The 22,175-nt window shown below is 45.7% G+C and overlaps 1 protein-coding gene across 3 annotated transcripts in view; it reads right to left on the bottom strand.

Moving 5' to 3' along the window:
* LOC111140724 (RAS guanyl releasing protein 1) overlaps positions 1–21,036 on the bottom strand; it is an 80,926-nt gene extending 59,890 nt beyond the window's left edge. For all 3 annotated transcript variants that reach the window (XM_022492939.1, XM_022492938.1, XM_022492940.1), the window contains exons 1-2: positions 20,916–21,036; positions 16,301–16,485 (exon numbers count right to left, since the gene is read on the bottom strand). In XM_022492939.1, coding sequence (XP_022348647.1) covers positions 16,301–16,485; positions 20,916–20,950 — 220 coding nt within the window. In that variant the 5' untranslated portion in view covers positions 20,951–21,036. The remainder of the gene's footprint in view (positions 1–16,300; positions 16,486–20,915) is intronic.
* Between the last annotated feature and the right edge of the window lie 1,139 nt (positions 21,037–22,175).

Here is a 22,175-nt window from a genome sequence, read left to right on the forward strand (position 1 = left end):
ATGCAGGACTCATTCTCAGGATCTTGGGATCATGACTTGAGCTGAAGGCAGACGATTAACCGACTGAGCCACCCAGGTGCCCTGAATTCACTCTCCTGTTCCATGGTTATGTTTGACCTTACGCAGTCTTGATTTTTATAGCTTTAAAGTTAATCTTGAAATCAGGCACTGTAAAATTTCCATCTTTATTCTTCTTTTTCAGGTTGTTTTCGCGGTCCCAGGTCCTTTCATCCCCCTATCAGCTCTAGTTGTGTCACTTGAAACTCTAGTTTTTGTCTTTTTTAACTTTCACTCTTTTCTCCCTGAGATACTGACTTGCCTTCAAATTCAGATCTTTGTTTTTTCAGTGTCCAATACAGTATTAAGCTCATTCAGTGGATTTTTCCTTTTGGTATTTCTTTTCACATCTAGAATTTCCATTTGGTTCTTTTAATCAATTCTATTTCTCTGTTAAGGTTACCCATCTGTTCACATTATTTTAAATCCTTCAACATATTTCTAATAGCGTCTATAATTCCTTAAATACTAGTTCCAACATTTGCATCAACTTAGAGTTCATTTCTATTAAACTTTTTCTTCTGATTACGGGTCACATTTTCTGGCTTATTAAAAGGTCTGGTAATTTTATATTACACTCTGGGCACGGTGGATACAATACTGGGGATTTGGATCATGTTTCTTTACAGAGACATGTAATTGATGGGAGCCTTAAATCGATCCTGTCAAGGCTTAGATTTAGGCTTTGTTAAGAATCGGTAGCTCTTACTCTAGGGCTAGAGTACCTCAATGCCTACATCGCACTTATTTTTTATTTTTAAAGTTTTCATTTATTTATTTGAAAGAGAGGGAGCAAGAACAAGTGGCAGGGAGGGGAAGAGGGAGAAGCAGATTCCCCGCTGAGCAGGGAGCCCGACAAGGGACTCAATGCCACAACCCTGGGATCAAGCCCCGCATCGGGCTCTCTGCTCTGCGGGGAGGCTGCTTCCTCCTCTCTCTCTGACTGCCTGCCTCTCTGCCTACTTGTGATCTCTGTCAAATTAAAAAAAAATTTTTTTTTTATGTTTCAACTGATTGTCCAAGGTGCTCTATCTTTCCGTTTTGGTTGATTGGAACTGTAATATTTCCCAACCATGAAACTTCTTCTGACTCACAGATTTCCGTATCATGGATTTCCATCATATTCATACACAGTTTAGTATTGAGCCAAAGACTAAAGGAAATGCCTCCTCTCCAGGGCGCAACTCCTCCAATGCCAGCCACCCCAGAGCCATAAAGTCTGTTTCCTGTATCAGGCGAGACGCTCCTCTCTGGGCTCTGGTTCCCTGTACAACAATTTGTAAAGTGCCCCAGGCAGAGAGCCAAGATGAATTTTGAGTTTACCTCTTATCTTTTGATTTTATTCACCATCACAAGTCTATCCTGTTCTCTCATACCTCAAAGTACTTGCTTCACATCTCTTATCCAGTTTTTATAGAAAAAAAAGAGAATTCCCGTACCCAATATTTCATTATGGCCCAAACTAGTTCTTATTTTGATGTTTAATACCTTTAGAAATGGGAAGCTGCAGTTCTTTGCTGAAATATAAATCCAATGTACTCTTTATCTGTCCTCTTGGAAGTAAATAACTCATTCTGGCTCTTCTATGCTTAACAGTATTGGGACAAACATGTGCTTAGCACTATGAAGACAAAGAAAAGAGAAACAGCCACTTATCTGTCCTCTTTTCAGCTGCTGCCATCTTTTATCCTCACAGGTTCTACTTCTACATTTCTGTATCTTGTCTTAACTGTTTATCTCCTCTGTCCTCTCTTAGCATTCCATTCCTATCCCGAGACTCAGGGAGCAAGCCTGAATTTAATAACACTCTCTAGTCTTGGGTTCGATCAGATTTTTTTGGTGCAATAGGCAGATATTGTTGTGTGTGCCCAGAATATCAGCCTTCCTTTGGGAAACATTACTTCCCCAACTTCACTCATGTGATTTTAGTCAGGAACACTCCATTCTTAAATTACTCCATCCTTGTGACCACAGTTAATTGGTTCAAACAGTAGCCACCGGCCTCAATTTCAACCGCTCAAAGTTCTTCCCTGGCAATTTTTTTCACTGAACTTGAGGGGGGGAAAAAAACTAAATCTTTATTGATAAGAGATCCAAGATTTGCAGCCGTTAGTACTGTATTTCCTGCCCATGAAGGAAAACAAATCTTCAGTGAAACAGAATGATTAACTGACAAGCAGAGAGAAGCAAGTCTGAGAGAGAAGAGGGGGAGGAACGAAGGGAGAGAGACAGAGAAGTGCTAGTGTCACCTGATGCTGTTCTAGTCTCTGATTTCAGATGTCCCCAAGGCCTGCACAGGCATCCTATACCTGTCCCGTGCTCTAGTTACAGGAAATGTCTGTATTCCTCCTAATAAATTCCATAAGATAGCTCATGTTGGATTTCTGTCATTGACCTAGTATTTTGAAAGATAAGAGAATTACTTTTTGGGGTCTTATTTACTCAATACATGTTAATATAGCTTAAATTCATGTAAAATTTTAAAATATATATAGTGATATCTACTAGACTCATCTCTGCTTGTCTGTTATGACAACATTCTGGTCATTTCTTTGACGCAGTCATTCTAGCCAGGTATCTCCAACTTATATCTCTATAATGTGGTTTGGGATCCCTAGGCAGTTTGCACTACTCTGAGAGAATGATACACTAACATTCAAATCTACAGTAATAATGATTACTACTATTTTTGAGTAGCTACTATGTAATGGCACTTTGATAATATTTTATGTAAATACATTCTACTAAGGCAACCATATTTATTTTCCAACCAAACTAAAACCTTCACAATTTTTCACCATTATCATCCATTTTATAGATTAAAAAAACTATAGTAAAATAACTTGCCAAATAATTTGGTAAATGGTTGAGTCAGGAGTAGATTCCAAAGACCATGAATGCTACGTGGTCTCCCATGGCCCCCTCTGTAATCTGCTCACTGCCCCCTGAAATCAGGCTATGCCACAAGCATGGCATTTTCCAGGTCAAACCTGGGTGTGTGTGAGGTGAGGTGGGGTGGGGAAGAGAGTATTACATTCTCTCACTTACTTAACTCCAACTCCCACCTCTGATGGTGAGATTAAAGATTAAAGATTTCAGTTTTGTTTGTCTTTCTGGATACCAGATATTCAACATCTCTATGTTGAATAGGGAATGGGCTGAATGTGATGCGGAAAATCAAGTGTAGAACATGAATAAATTATTTCTTTGGTATGGAACCAAAGTATCCCATTATTATTATTTTTTTTAAGATTTTATTTATCTGACAGAGAGGGAGAAATAGCCAGAGAGGGAACACAAGCAGGGGGAGTGGGAGAGGGAGAAATGGGCTTCCCGCAGAGTAGGGAGTTGGACACAGGGCTCCATCCCAGGATGCTGGGATCATGACCCCACGACCTGAGCCAAAGGCAGATGCCTAACGACTGAGCCACCCAGGCATCCCTCCCATTCTTATTCTTTACTCTTTGCCTCCCTCTTTAATATATGCATAATATTCTATTTCATCATCCAAGAAAGTTAGAATAAAACATTCCTTTGAATTTTCTGTAGTTCTTAATAATCTATTTTTCTTAGCTTTGAGGACACTTTTTAAGATCTTATGGAAAATTACTATTTTTGATTTTTATTTTTTTATTTTTTATTTATTTATTTATTTTTTTACTATTTTTGATTTTTAAAAAAGATTTTATTTTTAAGTAATCTCTGCACCCAGCGCGGGGCTCAAACTCACAACCCTGAGATCAAGAGTCGCATACTCTTTGGACTGAGCCAGCCAGACGTCCCAAGATCTTATGAAAACCTATAAGCATACACCCCAGTGGGCAAAGCAACGTAGAGAGCATTTATGGACTTAACCCAGCTTCAGCAATGATCAGCACATTGCCAATTTTGGTCCCTGTGTACCACACTCACTTCTCTGTCTCATATTATTTTAAAACAAATTCCAAACATAGAATGTCATCAGTAAGTACTTCAGTATATACTTTTAAAAATAAGGACTCTTAAGAAAAATATACATTAAAATGCCTAAAACAAAATGAATATTAATTCCTTAATATCATGGAATACCCAGTCAGCATACCAATTTCCAAATACAAATAATTAATACTAATGTAATATGAGTTTATATGTGTATGTATACATATACACACAGTGTTTAGAAAAAATATTCACTATTTTTTCTTTTAAAAATAGTGAATATTTCTTTATTTATTTGAAAATATTCACTATGAGTGAAGTGTCCCGTAAGTCTCTTTAGTCGAGAGGGTCCTCCTCCACCGTTCCTGGGATTTTGAGGGCACACTTTCTTAGTTAACTAAGGCTAAATCCATCTCAAGTAGACATTGGTGGTTGCTGGGCAGGTAACAGGACTCAAAGCCACTGGGGACAGAGGGGGTTGGGGAACCACAGGCATAGTAAGTGTGAGGAGCTCTTTCTTTGGGGCTTAAAGCAGAACCAGACAGTTGAACCCCAGGGTGACTCTCTGAGACCACGTGCCCTGCTTTTGCTTGGCAATAACGGAAGAGCCGGGCAGCCGGCAGCATGGGTACTCCAGCCATATTCTGGGAAGCAACACATCAGAAGCTGGAGTGACGCACTGTGCGACCTCAACTACCTGGAGTAGAAGTAAATGCTGAACCCACCAGAGCAGGTCTGGATGGAGTAAATCTGGAGCCCATGATGCTGATGAACTGAAAAAAGCCTCTGGCATTGAATACCCGGATGCCAAAGTCACCAGAATGATTAACTGCTCATCGGTTTTAAGGATGCTTTGTAGGCTGTACCCCATTCTAACACAATGGACCCATAAATGCTAAAACTACAACATTTCTTGGCCTCTTCAATGCCCTTGGTGCCCTCTTAAAATGGGGTTGTTCACAAGATGACAAAAACAAGTCTCGGAAGGGGGTTCAGAGAGATCAGTGAAGGGAAGCCAGACCTGGCTATCGTTGTTCCTCCACCCCAGAAATTCCTGGATGACTTCATCTCGGAGCACCTGCCTACTTTGGTTAGTACCTTCTCTCCTTCACTGTAAAACCAGTCATCTCTGCTTCTCCCTCCCCTGCCAAGAACAGTGCCTCTGGTTTCCACTTCTTTTGTCCACTTCAGTGAATCACTGGTGTCCCTCAATCCAAGCTCCGTCCCAGCAGCTTGAAGATTTTGGAAATACCTCCGCAATCTCCCCAAGGCCTTTGACTGTTCTCTGGAAAAAACCAAAGTACTCAACATGGCCTGCCGCACCACCACCCACCACCTCTTTCACTCTGCAGAACAATCAGACATGAGCCAAATTGTAGCATCTTTGTTTCTTCTATGTATCTTTCTCAGTTTCTATGTCTTAAGATTCCTTCAGAAAGTTTATTAATAAATACAGATTTTCTCATTGTTTCTGAAAGTAAAGCTTCTTTTCAACAAAAGCCACCTGACATTCTCTACGCATTAAAATAAAACAAACACATCTTGAATTTTGAGTTAATGGAAGTATTTTTGTTTCCTTGTTTTGGGTTTTTGTTTGTTTGTTTTTTAAGATTTTACTTATTTATTTGACACAGAGAGATCACAAGCAGGCAGAGAGAGGGGGGAAACAGGCTCTCCGCTCAGCAGGGCTTGATCCCAGTACTCTGAGACCAGGACCTGAGCCGAAGGCAGAGGCTTAACCCACTGAGCCACCTAGGTGCCCCTATTTCCTTGTTTTATTACAACTATGGTCAGCCATGGTTATCATAATTAGCACTCAGCAGTAAAAAGAAATGAGTAGCTACTCTTCTTGTAATGCCATTCATTCCTCATTAGACCCATTTTAGTTGCCAGACAACCCTCACTTTTATGTTCCACATTTGAAGGGACTGTGCTGAAATCATTCCTTAAAAATCCATTTTAGGGGCGCCTGGGTGGCTCAGTGGGTTAAAGCCTCTGCCTTCGGCTCAGGTCATGATCTCAGGGTCCTGGGATCGAGCCCCACATCGGGCTCTCTGCTCAGTGGGGAGCCTGCTTCCTCCTCTCTCTGCCTGCCTCTCTGCTTACTTATGATCTCTCTGTGTCAAATAAATAAATAAATAAAATCTTTAAAAAAAAAAATTCCATTTTAGGTTTGAATAGCAACTCTGTGTGCAAGCACAGCTCTGCAAATACTAATACTGACTATAAGAGATTGTAACTGTTTAAAATGCGAATGGTGGAAAACAAAGAGTTAGTTACAGTGACTCTACTATGGAAAAGTTACCATGATTATCGCACATGTGAAAAACACATATGGAAGAGAATCCAGAGAGATACACCGAACAACGTTAGTACGGCTTATCTTGCTCTTGGTGGTAGAATGGATGACTACAATTTTCTTCTTTTTGCTACACTGTGTTTTCTAAATTTTCTGTAGTGAGCGTAAATAAGTTTTGAAGTTATTAAAATTTAAAAAGTAAACATGAGGGCTGATTTACAGTTAGATCTTTGTAAACGTAAGAACTGATCAAACGGTGCAGATTAAATGACAATATATGTCTAAGGTGTATTAATATGAACACCATGTTGGGACGCCTGGGTGGCTCAGTTGGTTAAGCAGCTGCCTTCGGCTCGGGTCATGATCCCAGCGTCCTGGGATCGAGTCCCACATCGGGCTCCTTGCTCATCAGGGGGCCTGCTTCTCCCTCTGCCTCTGCCTGCCATTCTGTCTGCCTGTGCTCGCTCGCTCTCCCTCTCTCTCTCTGACAAATAAATAAATAAAATCTTTAAAAAAAAAAAATATGAACACCATGTTGTTCACAGTAAATACTCAGGAGTTAACTATTACTAAATAATATTGTAAAAGTCTATGTAAGTGGTAAATTGGATGCTGTGTACTTTTTTTATTGCAGTAAAAAAAAAATAAGAACAGACTCACTCTATATTAATAATTTAGAAGAAATTGATTTAGATTGGGCTGGTTATGTACATCTTCACGGTGAGGGTACTTCAGAGATCAAAAGTATGTTCTTTAAATACATAAATAGGTAAAGGACTTTCTTCAAATTTACAGTCAATATCATGATCAAGAACACATGACAACTTCCCCCAGACACTGTCAATACCAGAAATCACTTCAATACCACCATATTAAGGGGAAACTGAGGCTCTGAGTTACAAAGTGACTGTCCAAGCTCCCTAGTTTTAAGCCAATGACAGTCTCAGAAACAAAACTGGAGGCTTCTTTTTTTTTGCCTCAGCAAAAACCTACTGACAAACTTTCACTGATCATCTGCGAGACTAGTATATGGAACTATTATCATATGATGGATTTATTTTGTTTTAAACTTTCATTAAAATGACAATGCGACATTCACTAAAACTTTGTAATATGGATTTTTTTTTCAAGTTTAGAGTACATAAAGGAAAAGATTTAAAAAATGAGGAACAACAAAAAAATGTAAAATTTCTAAACATTAAAATCCTAAAACTGACATAAAAAATGGAAATGGGATGGAGGTGCAGGAAATGTCCATAGCAAATGGCATTCAAAGAGTTAATAGCTTTATCATATAAAAAGCTTTCGCAAACCTCTAATAATAAGAACATTAAATAGTGAGTGATAAATAGGTAAAGGATATGAACAGTCCACACAGTTGGAAATACAGTTAGCAAACAAACTTATGAAAACATACTCAACAGAAGCTTGGATAGAGATATACATTTATATCTCAGTAGTACCTGTTACCACATTGCGGGAAATGGAGGCAAATGATTACATAGATGCAATCAGAAAGAGAGACAGCATATAACGCATTTAGAACAGAGGTCACAAAACTGAGACTGGGTTGGCCAAAAATAAGGGATAGTTTAATGACAGAGAATTTTTAGAGGATGTAAAGTTAAAAACAAAACAAAACAACCCAGATAGCTTCAACTCCAGATTGAGACTCCCTGAGTTTTTAAGTTCCACTGTGGCTTTAAGACAAATTTGCAACTTCACGGATGTTTCATTTCCTTATCTCTAACGTAAATTGTTCCTTTGTGAAGTTGTTTTATAGGATACTTACAGGAAAGAAGACAAAAGATGACAAATAATTACTTCTCCTACTTAGGTGATACAAAGTAACCTTTCCAGTTTTCAGCTCTCCTTCCCACAGACACTTTGCTAAGAACCCTCTGCAGCTGGGAGGAGGTGGTGGGCTGGGAAAGGGTTAACAATGCCTCTTGGTTGGGGGGGGGGGTTTCATCAGGAGTAGCATTTGTCTATTTCCATGGTGTGAACAGAGGCCCCCCCCAGCATGGCATCCACACTGTGTGGATACAACAGGCAAAACCTCAAGAGCACAGAGAAGAGTAAAATGCGGTCGTACATTAGGAAATGGTGAGTCTAGGGACTTCTTGCCTTCATTTTTAATATAATTGTAAGCTGACATGCTTTAATTTTTAATGGAGGTTGTGTCTAACAACTGGCTTAAAAACTTCAGAAAATGCAGCATTGCTTTTGCAGGTTAAGACTTTCGGGACTGTTCCAGTGCGTAATCGACTGTGGTGCCTGTGAGGCTGGCTGGCCCTGCTCCCGCTTGTGGTCTTTCCCTAACTGGGAGGTAGCCCAAACTATCTGCAGACCAAGGCTCACAGTCCAGCAGCTGGAACTGCTCCAGGCAGAAGAGGGCCTGGGGGTGGGCCCTCCAGAGGCTTCTGCCATCAGGACTGTTTCAGACAATCGCTGAGGACAGTGCGTTTGCTTTCATACCATTTCCTACTGTGTTACTACCATGGACTTAATAATCTTCATGTCAACATGTGGCCTTAAAAAAATTTGTTGGTGGGGCGCCTGGGTGGCTCAGAGAGTTAAAGCCTCTGCCTTCGGCTCAGGTCATGATCCCAGCGTCCTGGGATCGAGCCCCGCATCGGGCTCTCTCCTTGGTGGGGAGCCTGCTTCCTCCTCTCTCTCTCTCTGTCTGCCTCTCTGCCTAATTGTGATCTCTCTCTGTCGAATGAATAAATAAAATCTTTAAAAAAAAAAATCTGTTGGAAAAGTGGCACTTTTTAAAAAATATTATTTATTTGTCAGAGAGAGAGAGAGAGAGAGAGAGAGAGTATAAGCAGGAGCAGCTGCAGGTAGAGGGAGAAGCAGGCTCCCTACTGAGCAGGGAGCCCAATGAGGGACTTAATCCCAGGACCCTGGGATCATGAGCTGAGCTGAAGGCAGATGCTTACCTGAATGAGCCACCCAGATGCCTCAGAAAAGTGGCACTTCTGGGAAGTACTTAGATGAAGCACCTCTCCTGCTTCCCAGCATTGCCACTACTTCCAGGCCTCCGACCTCTGGGGAACACGCACACAGCAAGGAGCAAGGCCCTAAAGCACCCCAGTTAACTGGTCTGAGTGTGGCTGACAGGTGGAAATGAAGGCAAGGAATACTGCCTTGGAGTGCAAAGAACAAAAGTGTAATTGTAACAGACACCCATGTTGTTAATTTCCACAGTCAAACGACTAATAGGCGGAAGTTTTGAAGGGAGTCTGCACACCTGAGAATGGCCAGCAAGTGTGCTAGAAAACAAGATTTCTCCAAATCAATTCATGGGTCGCCTCCCTCAAAACCACAGTGACTGGGGCACCTGGGTGGCTCAGTGGGTTAAGCCTCTGCCTTCGGCTGGGGTCATGATCTCAGGGTCCTGGGATCCAGACCCACATCGGGCTCTCTGCTCAGCAGGGAGGCTTCTTACACCTGTCTCTCTGCCTACTTGTGATCTCTCTCTCTCTGTTAAATAAATAAATAAAATCTTTAAAAAAACAAAAAACAAAAAACAAAAACCAAACCACAGTGACTGTGCGATAAATAAAAAATCATCTCTGGAGGTGACCTTCAAGAATTTGAATGAAACCCTCCCTGCCCCAAACAACTACTGCTCAAGTTCAAGTTGGAGAACCTCTAGTAGAGTAGAAAGAACAAGAGCCTCAGAGATAAACCAACCTGAGTTCAGATGCCAGCAGCTCTCCCACTAATGAGGTGGGCCACTTTCCACAGGCTATGTAACATCCCCAAGCTTCAACACCCTAGTAATTAATAAAGCAAAATAATACCCATCTCATAGGGTCGCTGTGAAGATTCACGGGCCCAGCTCAGGTAAAGGCCCAGCACCCCACACAGCCCACAGTTAGTGTTCAGCTACTGTCTGTCAGTCTCTCAGCAGTAACCCTTATCTCTCTGGACGGACTCACCGATTTAATGTGCTCAGGATTCCTGAGGCATTGACAACCTTATGCACTGACATTTTTCTATCACAGAGGGAGGGCTCCCATGGACACCACCACAGAGGAGAGAACAGATGAGAGTGAAGGGGACCTCCCACCTCCTCCTTTCTTGAGCCTCACAATCACTGTACCTCACACCCGAGAGAGGGCAGACACGTCAGGCTGGGGCATTGGGTGCTGCCAGCCCATCGAAGATGCAGCAGAGGCACTCCTGGGAATCAACAGCATCTTGGTCATAGAACGCTAATGCGCTCCAAAGGGTTAACAACAGTCATGACTGGCAGCTTCTCTGAGGCCTCTACGCCTTACCACATGGGTGTCCCATGGACCATTTTCAAAAGTGACACCCCAGCAACTAGGGGTCCCACTGAGGAGGCTACTGGGTCAGCTCTGGTCTTCCTCACAAAGGACCTGTCATCCACAACAGACAGGGCTTTGAGCCCCTTCTTTTTTATTTCTTTTCAGCGTAGCAGTATTCATTGTTTTTGCACCACACCCAGTGCTCCATGCAATACATGCCTTCCCCAATACCCACCATCTGGTTCCCCCAACCTCCCACCTCCCGCCCCTTCAAAACCCTCAGGTTGTTTGTCAGAGTCCATAGTCTCTCATGGTTCACCTCCCCTTCCAATTTCCCTCAACTCCCTTCTCCTCTCCATCTCCCCATGTCCTCCATGTTATTTGTTATGCTCCACAAATAAGTGAAACCATATGATAATTGACTCTCTCTGCTTGACTTATTTCATTCAGCATAATCTCTTCCAGTCCCGTCCATGTTGATACAAAAGTTGGGTATTCAGCCTTTCTGATGGAGGCATAATACTCCATAGTGTATATGGACCCCATCTTCCTTATCCAATAGTCCGTTGAAGGGCATCTTGGTTCTTTCCACAGTTTGGCGACCGTGGCCATTGCTGCTATAAACATTGGGGTACAGATGGCCCTTTTTGCACTACATCTGTATCTTTGGTGTAAATACCCAGTAGTGCAATTGCAGGGTCATAGGGAAGCTCTATTTTTAATTCCTTGAGGAATCTCCACACTGTTCTCCAAAGTGGCTGCACCAACTTGCATTCCCACCAAGAGTGTAAAAGGGTTCTCCTTTCTCCACATCCTCTCCAACACACGTTGTTTCCTGTCTTGCTAATTTTGGCCATTCTAACTGGTGTAAGGTAGTATCTCAATGTGGTTTTAATTTGAATCTCCCTAATGAGCCCCTTCTTAACACTTGGCTTTGTTCCTTGGAGCTGCCCGTTCTTGGGTGGAGTGCCGCTCAAGATCATGGCCCTGGGCTTCTGGTCATGTGTCCTTGCTGCCTCTGGGCAGCTCATTTTGGTGCGCAGACTGTAAGTTGCAGAATGGTAAGGAACACCTCGCCTTCCCTTTGCCACAGAGGAAACTGTGTGTGGTCCCAACACATGTTTGTCTGCCTTCTTTGGCTCCGGTTTTTAACAGTTTTTGCCCTTACTACGTTGAGGTCTATAAAATGCTTTCAACACCTAAGTGTTCCATGGTGCAGAAAATATCCCTATTAGCTTAGGAGGTCTTTGTATAGCACTAGTACAATGCGTATGGTGATTTTAATTAACACTTTGTTCACGATAGAGTTTCAGGGGGACATATACACAGGGGGTCTAATGAATATTTCTCATATTGAACAGAGTTTAATTTCTCACCTGGAGGACTCCAGACCTGCAGAATGTGGGTACAGGGTTCAGGCCTATTCTGTGTCCCCTGCACGAAGGGAGGCCTCCCTAGGAGAAGGGTCTGAGCGCACCCCAGCTCAGGTCGCAAGTGGCTGGTGGGGACAGAGGAAAAACACACAGGCAGCATGTTTTCTCTCTAGACCTGGGGGCATGAGGCAAATTGCCACAATCCTCAGAGACTCAATTTATTTTCTCATTTGTCCAATGGAGACAATACCACCTGACCTGTCAATTTCAGAGTGGTTTTGAGTTTAAAAGAAAACCAATACATATGGAACTCCAAGAAAAATTAAACAACACTCCATAAATATAAGATATTAGCTAAGCTGCATTTCCCTTTACACTGACAGGTACGGACAAAGACGCTGAATATCCTCCCACACCCCACCTGGGAGCAGGAGGGCTCCCTGCTGGCGTCCCTTTCTGAGACATGTTTGCAGTTTTCTTTCTGATGCAGTTCAGAGCTGTCTTGCATTCAGAAGGCAGCAAGGGAAGAGTTCTGTGAATCTGGACATGGGAAGACTTCCGTTTGGCCCCAAATGCTGGTAGCCCTCTTAAAAAGTGAAAACATTAAAAACCAGATGATCTCATAGGTCTTTTCTACCCCTGAAACAGATGGTGTGATTCACATATGTTTGACATAAATGTACCAGGTTGTGATGATTTGCCTCATTATGCTCAGCTGAAGAGTAGATTACTGAGCAATAATATGCTGAGAAGGTAAAGCATGACCTCTGATTACTACCGAAGGTGGGAGTGGCTTGTCTCATGGCTGAAGCAGCGAACTATGACTCAAGGCTCTGAGTTTCTCATCACAGGTCTGTGACCTTGTCTGTGACAATGGGAGGCTCGCTGGAGACCTTCAAGAATACCCTTAGTCTGGATGTGCCGGTCAGGCATCCTTTAAAACACTGTAGCAAGTCCCTCCTCTGAGAACAGTGTGGGTGGTAATTAATGGTTAAGAGTACTAGAGAGGCGTCAGTAAAGATGCTAGATCCAAATGTTCATGACGCCTTAGACAGTTCTCAGACTATTATCTAGAGATGCTAGGAAAATGCAGATCCCATAGTTCCCAGGAGGTCTCTCTGTTGCTCTTCCCCTCCAAGTCAACCATTTACCCCATGTAACACTGTCCAGCAGACCTTCTGCCGTGATGGAAATAGTTTCCATTTACTCTGTCCAGCAGTAGTTACCACTCCTGGCTACTGAGCACTTGAACTATGGCTAGTGAGGCTTACTGGGAAATGTTGGGAGGAACTACATTTTTACATGTGATTTAGATTTAATTAACTGAAGTATATATGTGAATAGCCTCATCTGGCCAGTGGCTACCATACTGGACAGCACAGACCTGGCTAATCCAATCCTCCTCAAAGCACCTGCATGAAGGTGAGGTTGAGAAAGCAGGGCAAAAGAAATTAACTAATTACTCTTTAGATTCAAAACAGGCTTTTTTTCCCTTTTTTTCCCCCAAGTTGGTGGGAGTAGCCAAAGCCAGAGTCTTAAGTGCGAGATTACCAAAAACCAAAAGTTTTGCCTCATTTCTGTACTATTTCCCTCTCTTTTCACTGGTTTTAAAATGAGAAGGCATCTAAACTCATGGACAAAAAGCTAGGCTAGATTTGCTTTATGCTGCAGCAAAACTTTTCAGTACTAACCTGAGAAAATAACCAGTAAGATAAGGTTCAAGAGAAACACGAGGCCGGCCCTGCACTATTTTCAGATCACCTCTGAGGAGACCTGCAGAAGCACAAGCAGGCTTTTTGCCCTGGATTGTTCTTTGTCAAGGGCTGCTAGCCATCCATCCCCAGCTCGGCTCACCTCTGTAGTTCAAGATCCGCTCCCCTCCCCCACTACACAGGGCCCGGACGACCCAGCACTCAAAAATCACTCTGCGTCTCCCGCTCCCTCCAGACAAGCTGTGGCTTTTCTTTTTCACCTATTTCATATAAATTTCTGCCGCACGAAACCGTGTAGTACGTACTCTGCGAAATCTTGAGATCAGACTTTCCTGCTGCAGTCCCATGGCCAGGGAGCTGTGAGAACAGTGGCTGTTCTCCCTACGGTGCCCTCACCCATGAAGTGGATTTCCTCAAACTCTCTGTGTATGAAGAATTTATTCTTCCTGCATTCCTTAGCTGATCGTTGTCTTGCCTCATGTATCTATTTTTTCCTGAACAGTGCATCCCCCAGGTCTGCGAAGCTCTAATAAAGGAACAGAGGTCTGTCTGGTCCCTGTAATTCCCCTCATGCACTGCCCAGCCTGTGTCAGATGCAAGGGGTGGGGGGCGGCGGCTTAATCAATGCTTCCTGAGTGTGGATGAAAGACTATTGGACTCAATGGGATTTTTACAGCTTTTGGATGTTAAGATACTTTTTTCTCAGTTTAACACATTCCAGAAAACAATGTATCTTGTGCCCTTGTAGGATTTGTTGTGGGGTGGGGGGTGGATTAGGCTTGATTCTTTCGGGGAAGGACTTCAGAATTGGTCCTGGATTTCTCAGGCTGATGTCGTGATTATTGGAAGGTTAGGAAAACAGCCTTGACCTCAGCCAGCAGTTGCCAAATTGGCACACGAGGAAGAAAGTTAGCATGATAAATACCATTTCTCCATGCCTGGTCCCTATTTTCTCAACAACGAAATGGAGACAGAAGAAAAATCCTTATTCCTGAAACAGTTCAGTGCCCTGCAACAGACAGACCTATGACTCCCAAGACCCTGTAAGGAGCTTTGCAGTTCATTCCACTGGGGAGTTGAAAGTAAAGTATACGAGGAACAACGCTGCTCACAGCCATGTGCCCACCAGTTTCCTGACTGCTAGCTCCCTGCCTTGCCTGTGTATTTTCTAAAGCTATTTAAGAAGAGAAAACCACTCACCCTGCTCCCAAAGTCATTCCTTACTGTAAGATTAGAGCATAAATAGAAATTTAATTAAAATTTAAGACTAACCCAGTTATAATAAAAATGTTCCCTCTTTTCCAAGTTTAAAAAAAAGAAAACTCTACAACAATAAAGCAGCGCTTCTCAAAGTGGGTTCTTGGATCAGCGATACCAGCATCACCTGGGAACTTGTTAGAAAAGCAAATTCTTGGGTGCCGCTCCAGACCCACCAGAGCAGAAACTTTGGGGGTAGGCCCCAGCAATTTATTAAAAAAATAACACCTCCATGTGATTCTGCAGGAACATTTGAGAAGCAGTGCTTTACATCAAGGTTGAAATAATCAAAACTACTCAATGTTGTAGTAGAGTATACTAAAAGAGTATTCCTAAAACGTTGTCTCTTTCCTAATTCTATAAATAAGGTCTGACCAAGCAGTCAACATGTCCAGCCAATAACCCCTAGCTCTGAATTCTAACCCACGTGCACTCTCCATGTCATGCTGCCTGGGATCTGGTCACACCTCCCCTGTGCCCCCAGGAGGCTCCATGAGGGCCTGGGCTGGGAAGGCACTTGGGAGCTGAGCCACATGTCCACGTCCCCTTCAGGGTGGGAGAGACAGACTCAAAGGGGACAAGGAGAGGGGACAGTGATGCTGGAAATCTATGAATTTCCCATCAATTGTAAGCATACTTTTGGAGCAGAACCCATACTTAGTACTTTCCCATCACTATTTCACAAATAACAATCCCAAAAGAGACAGTGCTTATAAATTTTTTTTTAAAATGGGCATCTTTGCAGATAATTGCTCGTGAGCCACACAAAGTGGTGCACCCTTCATGCTGAGGATGGTGATGACAGCGTGCAGTGTTCTAGACCATTCATAGTGAGTGTGTGTCTGTCTGCTTCTTCCCCAGATCCTTGACCTTCAATCACAATACTTACTGACCAGAATCTTCCAGCCACACAATTCTGGCTTCACCCTGTCCTTCCCTAGCCCATCACAACCACCCTCCGATTATAAGGGGAATTATGAAACTTGACTGTCCCCATGACCCAAAGGCTTTCAAATTTCTGTTTGCTGACCGTGTTTGCTCACGGAACCGAGGCTTTGCGCGCCCTAAGAACACCAGGGCAGAAAAATGTCCCAGCACCAGAGGCACAGTAGCATTTTATGAGATTTCTCATCACGAGAAAAACCTCCATCCTAAGAGAAATGGAAGTGTAAACTCTCCTCAGTAACTTTTCTCACTTGAAATCACACCTCTCATCACGACCTATTACACCCACACAGTCACGTGCCAGCAGCACTGCGCACGGTCTCCACCATTTCAAAGGCTCAAAAGATATTTTTAAAGCCCAAATACAATCTAGGTTGCTCTTCTACAAAGCAACTTTTTAGGGAAGGACAAAGTAATACAGAGATTTTTATGCATGTGGGCAGTTAGCCAACTCACCGAATGACTGAATGCAGCTGTCGATGAGCTCGTCCAAGCTGGCTCCTTTGGCTAAATGTCCCAGAGACACCATCATTCGGAACTGGGTGATCTGGGCCGGGATGGGATGGGAGGGGACGGGGCTGCCGGCTGGCTTCGCCTCTAGTCGGGCTTTTGTGGCAGCTCTGCAGCCATGAGAAGGTTTCCTGGGGAAAAAGAGGAGGCAGTGAGAGCAAGCCGAGTAGCCGGGGGACAGACTAACCGGCAGCTCCGAGAACTGAAGGCAGATAGGACAGGAAAGGAGTCGAGATAAGACAATTAATCCTGAGAGCTGGGCTGATAGAAGACATACCCCTCCCACTTAGCAAAAGCACCCCATGGACTGGTTGGCTGTTAAAGAGATAACTCCCCAGTGAGTAAGGAGGTGAGATTTCAGGGCTGCAACGGGTCTTCGTAGCGGGCTGCAACTGCTTTGGCCTGCTGGTTGCAGCTCCCAAAGAAGAGATGCTGAGGCGAGACCGTCTTGACAATCCTTTGCGCCTAGCCATAATTGATTTTAGTGGGGAGTCCCGCTGACTAGGTTCTGAAGAATTGCTTAATTCGGTCTCGTCTTCGGCTAAATTAATTCAACTTTAGAAATACCAGAGATGCTGCAGACAGGCCAGGGACCCCCAGAAATACCTCTGGCCTTTAGGGGAGAAGTCAAAGACTAAGGACCCACCTGCAGAGGATTATGGTGGTGGTGGTTAGATTTGAAGCTAATCCTGCCTTTCTTACAAATCTTGGATTTAAGGTTCTGTTTTTCATTGCTGATAATATAGGCAATCATTGAGTCATTTCTTACCACTAAATATTCTATTAAGTCCTTACTGATTAAAAAAAAAAAAAAAAAAAAGACAAAAAAAAAAACCACACACCAAAAAGAAACTTTACTCCAGAACTGAATGTAAAAGGAGAAGTCTGGATCTGGAAATGGCTTAGGAGTCCAACAGGGTACCCTAACCCACTCTCACTTAGCTTTATCTTTGGTCATGACCTCATGAGTACATGTCAAGTTGTTTGAAAAAGGATATATGAAAGTTAACTAAGCATTTTACTTTCCTTCCCATTTAGACACACTCGCAGATACATATCTATAATCTTTTCAAGTTTAATAGTGATGGGTGTTGTTGCTAGTAACTTCTTCAAACATATAATTAATTCTGTGGTTTTGGTTATTTCAGTTTACTAACAAAGAGGAGACAAAAAAATATGTACCTCAGATCCAGAACTTCACCTACTCACTCTATATTTTGATAAACACATAATGGCATCAACTAATAAGTGCTTATTCTATAAGTGAGACACTGTGATAGGCCAGGGGGGCAGGGGACCACAGTGGGAGAGCCTCCGGGAGGGGTCTCTGTAAACTGGAAAACGTACTCATTATGCTAGTTGTTGCTGTTGTCGTATTAAGGTGAACGAGGAGTTCCTTAATTCAAAAATCTAGTTGGAGAATCAGACTAGTCCGTGAAAAGACAACCCTATAAATCTTAAGTGTCCTGTGGGTGTCAAGCCTGAGAAGTGTGATGTTCTTAGAGGAGAGAACCAGTTCCAGGTGGTGTGGGGAGCAGCTCCAAGAAGACCGAATCTCATCCAGAAGGAGCCGAAACACTCAGATCAAAATAAAATGCTGGGGCACATGCGGATTTTGGGAATCCAGCTAAGAGATCGTGTACTAAACTCTGGGCCACTCTCCGTCCACAGCCAGACTAGTGGAAGGAAGACCATGACCTTTGAGCTCTGTTTCAAACTAGCTCCAGGACGCTGCCTAGCAGTGGCCACTGGACTCTGCTTTTGACCTGGGGTGAGGCCACGGAAATTGCTTCAGCTACTGGCTGAGAATATACTAACCCAAGGAAGTGATTCCTGAAAGATCAAGTTGGTGCTACCGGATCTGATCAAGTGTCTGACCATTACTGATTTTTATCTAGGCCCTGTGATAACCCCAGGATCAGATCAGTATCTGAAAACAAGAGAAAATAATGAACATAATCAATTGAGTACTTATGATATGGCAAGCACTGTACTGGGGATTTAAATGGTTTTCAAAGCTGATACCCCAGAAAGATCTTATCTCCATTTCATGAAGTTGAAATTGATTCTCAAAGCCGCTAAAGGACATAGTCAAGGTTGTACAACTCACCCGTGCTACATCTGGGCTTTGTACCTGGGGCCTCTCTGGTTTTATTTAATAAATATTACTGTGCTTGGAACCATGTGCCCTTCGCTACACAAGAATCTGCAAGCAGACGGTCACAGAAGGACTGGAAAATTCAAGACAAAAAAAAAAAATCCTCCAAAAGCAATGCTGCTACCCTAAAGGCTGAATCTCAGGTCTTATTCTTCCTGCAGGCCTCTGGAACAGTCCTCAGACACCAGAGCTAGGCAAACTCTTCATAGTCATTTCTATATGGGGAAGTCCAGGCTCCGAAAGCCAGTGCCACTGTCTGCTGGTGCAGAAGCTGGTAGAAGCCAGGCCTCCTGTGCCCCTAGGCCTTGCTCCGCAGTCAGGCTCCCTTCCCTTCCTGAAAGTACTGACAACTCTCTAAACCTGGAGCTGAGTGTCCAAAGGAAATGGTCAGCTTCTGCCTTCACTGCTGCCTGTTCACCATGAAGACCTCCACCCAAGGCAAAGCGGGGAAAGATGACATAGAGTCCTTCTCAAGAGGAGTCCTTTTCTCTTAGGCCACCCCCATTACTTCTCAGCCCCCCAAGAGGAGGCAACTGCTACTGGAGGCTGGGTCTCCACATCCGGCTTTTGCCCCTGGGGCTCCCAGGTATTAACTCTAGTCTCTCAACTGTTGGATCCAGGGAAAATTCCATTTTGTCTCTCAGTCGGTGGTATCGACCACCACCAAGGACTCTGAAAACTGCCCCTGGCTCTAATTCTAGTCACGTCTCCTAATGTCAGCAGGAGAGGAAACCACTTTGGTTCCCAAAGTAATTCTCAGAGGTAGATGCATTTACCAGAACATAAGAGGGACCAGGGGAGATTCAAGCAGAAAGAAGGAGCGTGAAGGGAGTATTCAGGGTGGGGGGAAGGGAAAGTGAGAGACCTAGTCTGGGAGTATTGAGGCCAGACAGACTCAGAGGCTCCGGGCCCAAGACACGACAGAGAAGAGAGGCTACTAAAAACCAAACTGCAACCCGAGAGGTCTGGGAAAATGGCGTTATCTGCGCCATAAACTAGGAAACTCTGCTCTTTTTGCTGGCAGTCTCCTGACCAGCTGCTTCCTGTCAAACCTGCAAACCCCACTCTCTTCTGGTGAAATGGCTGTAGGTAAGGATGCATAAAATGTTCCATTACAGGCATATCTAAGGGAATCAAACAATCCACAGAAAGAATAGTCTAAATCTCCAAAAGCATATTTTTAAAGGACTGTAGCCAAATGTTCCCATGTAAATTAAAAAACAAAAACAACAACAACAACAACAACAAAGGCCGAAAGAGAAACAGATAAACTTGAAAGTGTTTTCTGGGACTAGGAGCGGCCAAGGCCCAGTGGGGTTTGCCACAGAAGGCTGTCAGAACTCCTAAATGGTTCAGGTCAAATCCTCTCCAGGCACAGGTGCCTCCCTGGAGGGCACACACAATTTCGGGTTGAACTTTTTATGAAATCTAGCCAAGACGAGGAAGGGACGAAATGGGGGAAAGAGAACACAGATTTCCCCAACTTTCTCTGCAGTGGAAGGTGGCTTTAATTGGCTTCTGGTGAGGGTTCTTTCCAGTCCTGTCCTCTCCCTCAACCCCTACGGTACAGACGCAATGTAATTTACCAAGGCCCACCCCCCCCCCCCCCCCCACCCCCCCCACGGGCCCCCCCCCACCCCCGGGCCCCCCCCCCCCCCCCCCCCCCCCCCCCCGTAGCGGGAGTGCAGAGAGGGCCAAGAGCCTTTGGCTGCATAAAGTCCAGCAGGTTAACCCTTCCTGCCGCTCCCGGGCCTGTCTGTGCGGGCTGGGCACAGCGCAGTCACACCGGAGTCCACGTGGAGGGAGCTGGGCAGAGCACCACTCGTATGCTTCGGCCAGGCCCTCCCTGCTCTAGGGGGACACGCTCCAAGTTGCCTGGCCCCTCCAGGCCGCTTTCTCCTGCCAAAAGATTCTGCACTATCACCCTTCCTTCATCTTCAAGATCCTCATAAGACATCTCTCTTGAGTCGCAGTTGGGGGGAGGGGGGGTACAGTTTCCACCCAGAAAGCTGTGTGTTTAGGGGGGCTGCCGCCGGCCTTTCCGGGCCCTGCCCGGGGTCCGCTGGGAGCCGGAGGAGGCCGCCAGGTGGCGCTGCCCGAGCCCCGTGCCCCGCGCGCGTAGCAGGTGCGGATTTAGCGTAAAGTCCGCAAGCGAGAGACCCAGGAGCCGGACGCCTGGGAGCCGGGGGAGGCTCCCTGCCCCACTTGCCCCGCGCGCCGCTCCGCCCGAACTTGAGCCGAGCCCCCGGCCTGCCGCCGCTCGCACCTCGGGTCAGCAACTTCCCGTAGAAGGAGGCGCCCTCGTCGTCCTCCCACTTCCCACCCCCTCCCCGAGAGGGCTCAGGGGGCCGCCCGCCCCAAAAAAGGAAGCTGGCGCCGCCGAGGGCCCGGACCCCTACTCACCGCGGGGCCTCTCTCGCCTTGCCCAGGGTGCCCATGGCCACGGCCGGCGCTCCCGCGGCCACCTCACCTAGCGCGCCGGGACGGCCTCGGCGGAGCGCGGCGCATCGCCGCCACCGCCGTCGCCGCCGCCCGCTGGGCCCCTCCGCCCCGGCCGCCCACCTGCCTCGCTCGGAGCCGAAGAGCCCGCCCGAGGCGCACCCGCAGGCACAAAGTTTCTGGGAGCGCGCCCTCTCGCCCTCCCGCGCGCGCGCACTCTCGCCCGCACCAACCACCTGACACGCGCTGATGCTATCGGCGCAGGAGCCGTGTGGCGCGCTTCGGCTCCTCTCCGAAACCCGCCCCCGTCACTCGCGAGCGCCCCACCGCGCCGCCCGCCGCTCCCTGCCCCAGGCTGAAGTCCGAAGGGGAGCGCACGGCTGGGGAGGCTCTGGGGGGCGCCGCGGAGGAGGCGTGAGCCCGAGGGCTAGGGCTTCGCCGAGCGGCTCTGGGGAGGGGGATCCCCCCTGCACTTCAGTCCCGCTTCGCCGGGACCCCTGGCCCCTTCGCAGGGCTCCCTGTATCTATCGGAGCGCCGCCAGGGGCGGGGTAGGGAGCCAACTCCCAGGTGTGGCTCTGCCTCGGCCCGCGCCTTCCGTGCCTTCGTAGTAGCAATTTGCAGGACTTTGGCTGGAGATTGGCGCCCGGCGCCCTGCACCCTGCGGGAGGCGGCGGGTGTGGAGGTGCGCGCCGGAGGTGTGATCCGTATCTGGCGGGAGACAGCTGCCTGGCGTCTGTGGGTGTGGGAGATGCGGGGAGCGGTGGGAAGAACTTTCTGACAGCAGGCAGGGCCAGGAATGGTGCCCTAGCTCTGCCTGGCCCAAACACAGCGATGATAGCAGTAGCTGACTGACGGAGTGCATTGCGCTGAAGGGCCTTCTATAAGTTGCCTCAGTGAAGCCATCCCCACAAATCCGGAGAGGTCACTATTTTCGAGATGGGAAAATGACGGTTTAGAGAATAACATGCCTCCTGTCACACAACCAGTAAACAGCGGAGAGAAATGTGACCTGGGCTGAGATCTGTCTGACTCCCTGGAATCGCTGCTGGGCTGTCCTAATAACACCTAATAACACACCCATTATCACTGTCACATGCCTTAATTCTGGCCACAATAATAGGTGTCTTCCCAGCCATAATGTTCTGGACCTTAAAGTCTCCCTCTGTGACTTCATTTCTATATGTCTTCATGTTTATATGCCACCTCCTAGAAAAAGAAACTTG

The sequence above is a fragment of the Enhydra lutris genome, unplaced genomic scaffold (assembly GCF_002288905.1).
Source record: "Enhydra lutris kenyoni isolate GAN:26980312 unplaced genomic scaffold, ASM228890v2 scaffoldscaffold4, whole genome shotgun sequence".
Classification (NCBI taxonomy): domain Eukaryota; kingdom Metazoa; phylum Chordata; class Mammalia; order Carnivora; family Mustelidae; genus Enhydra; species Enhydra lutris.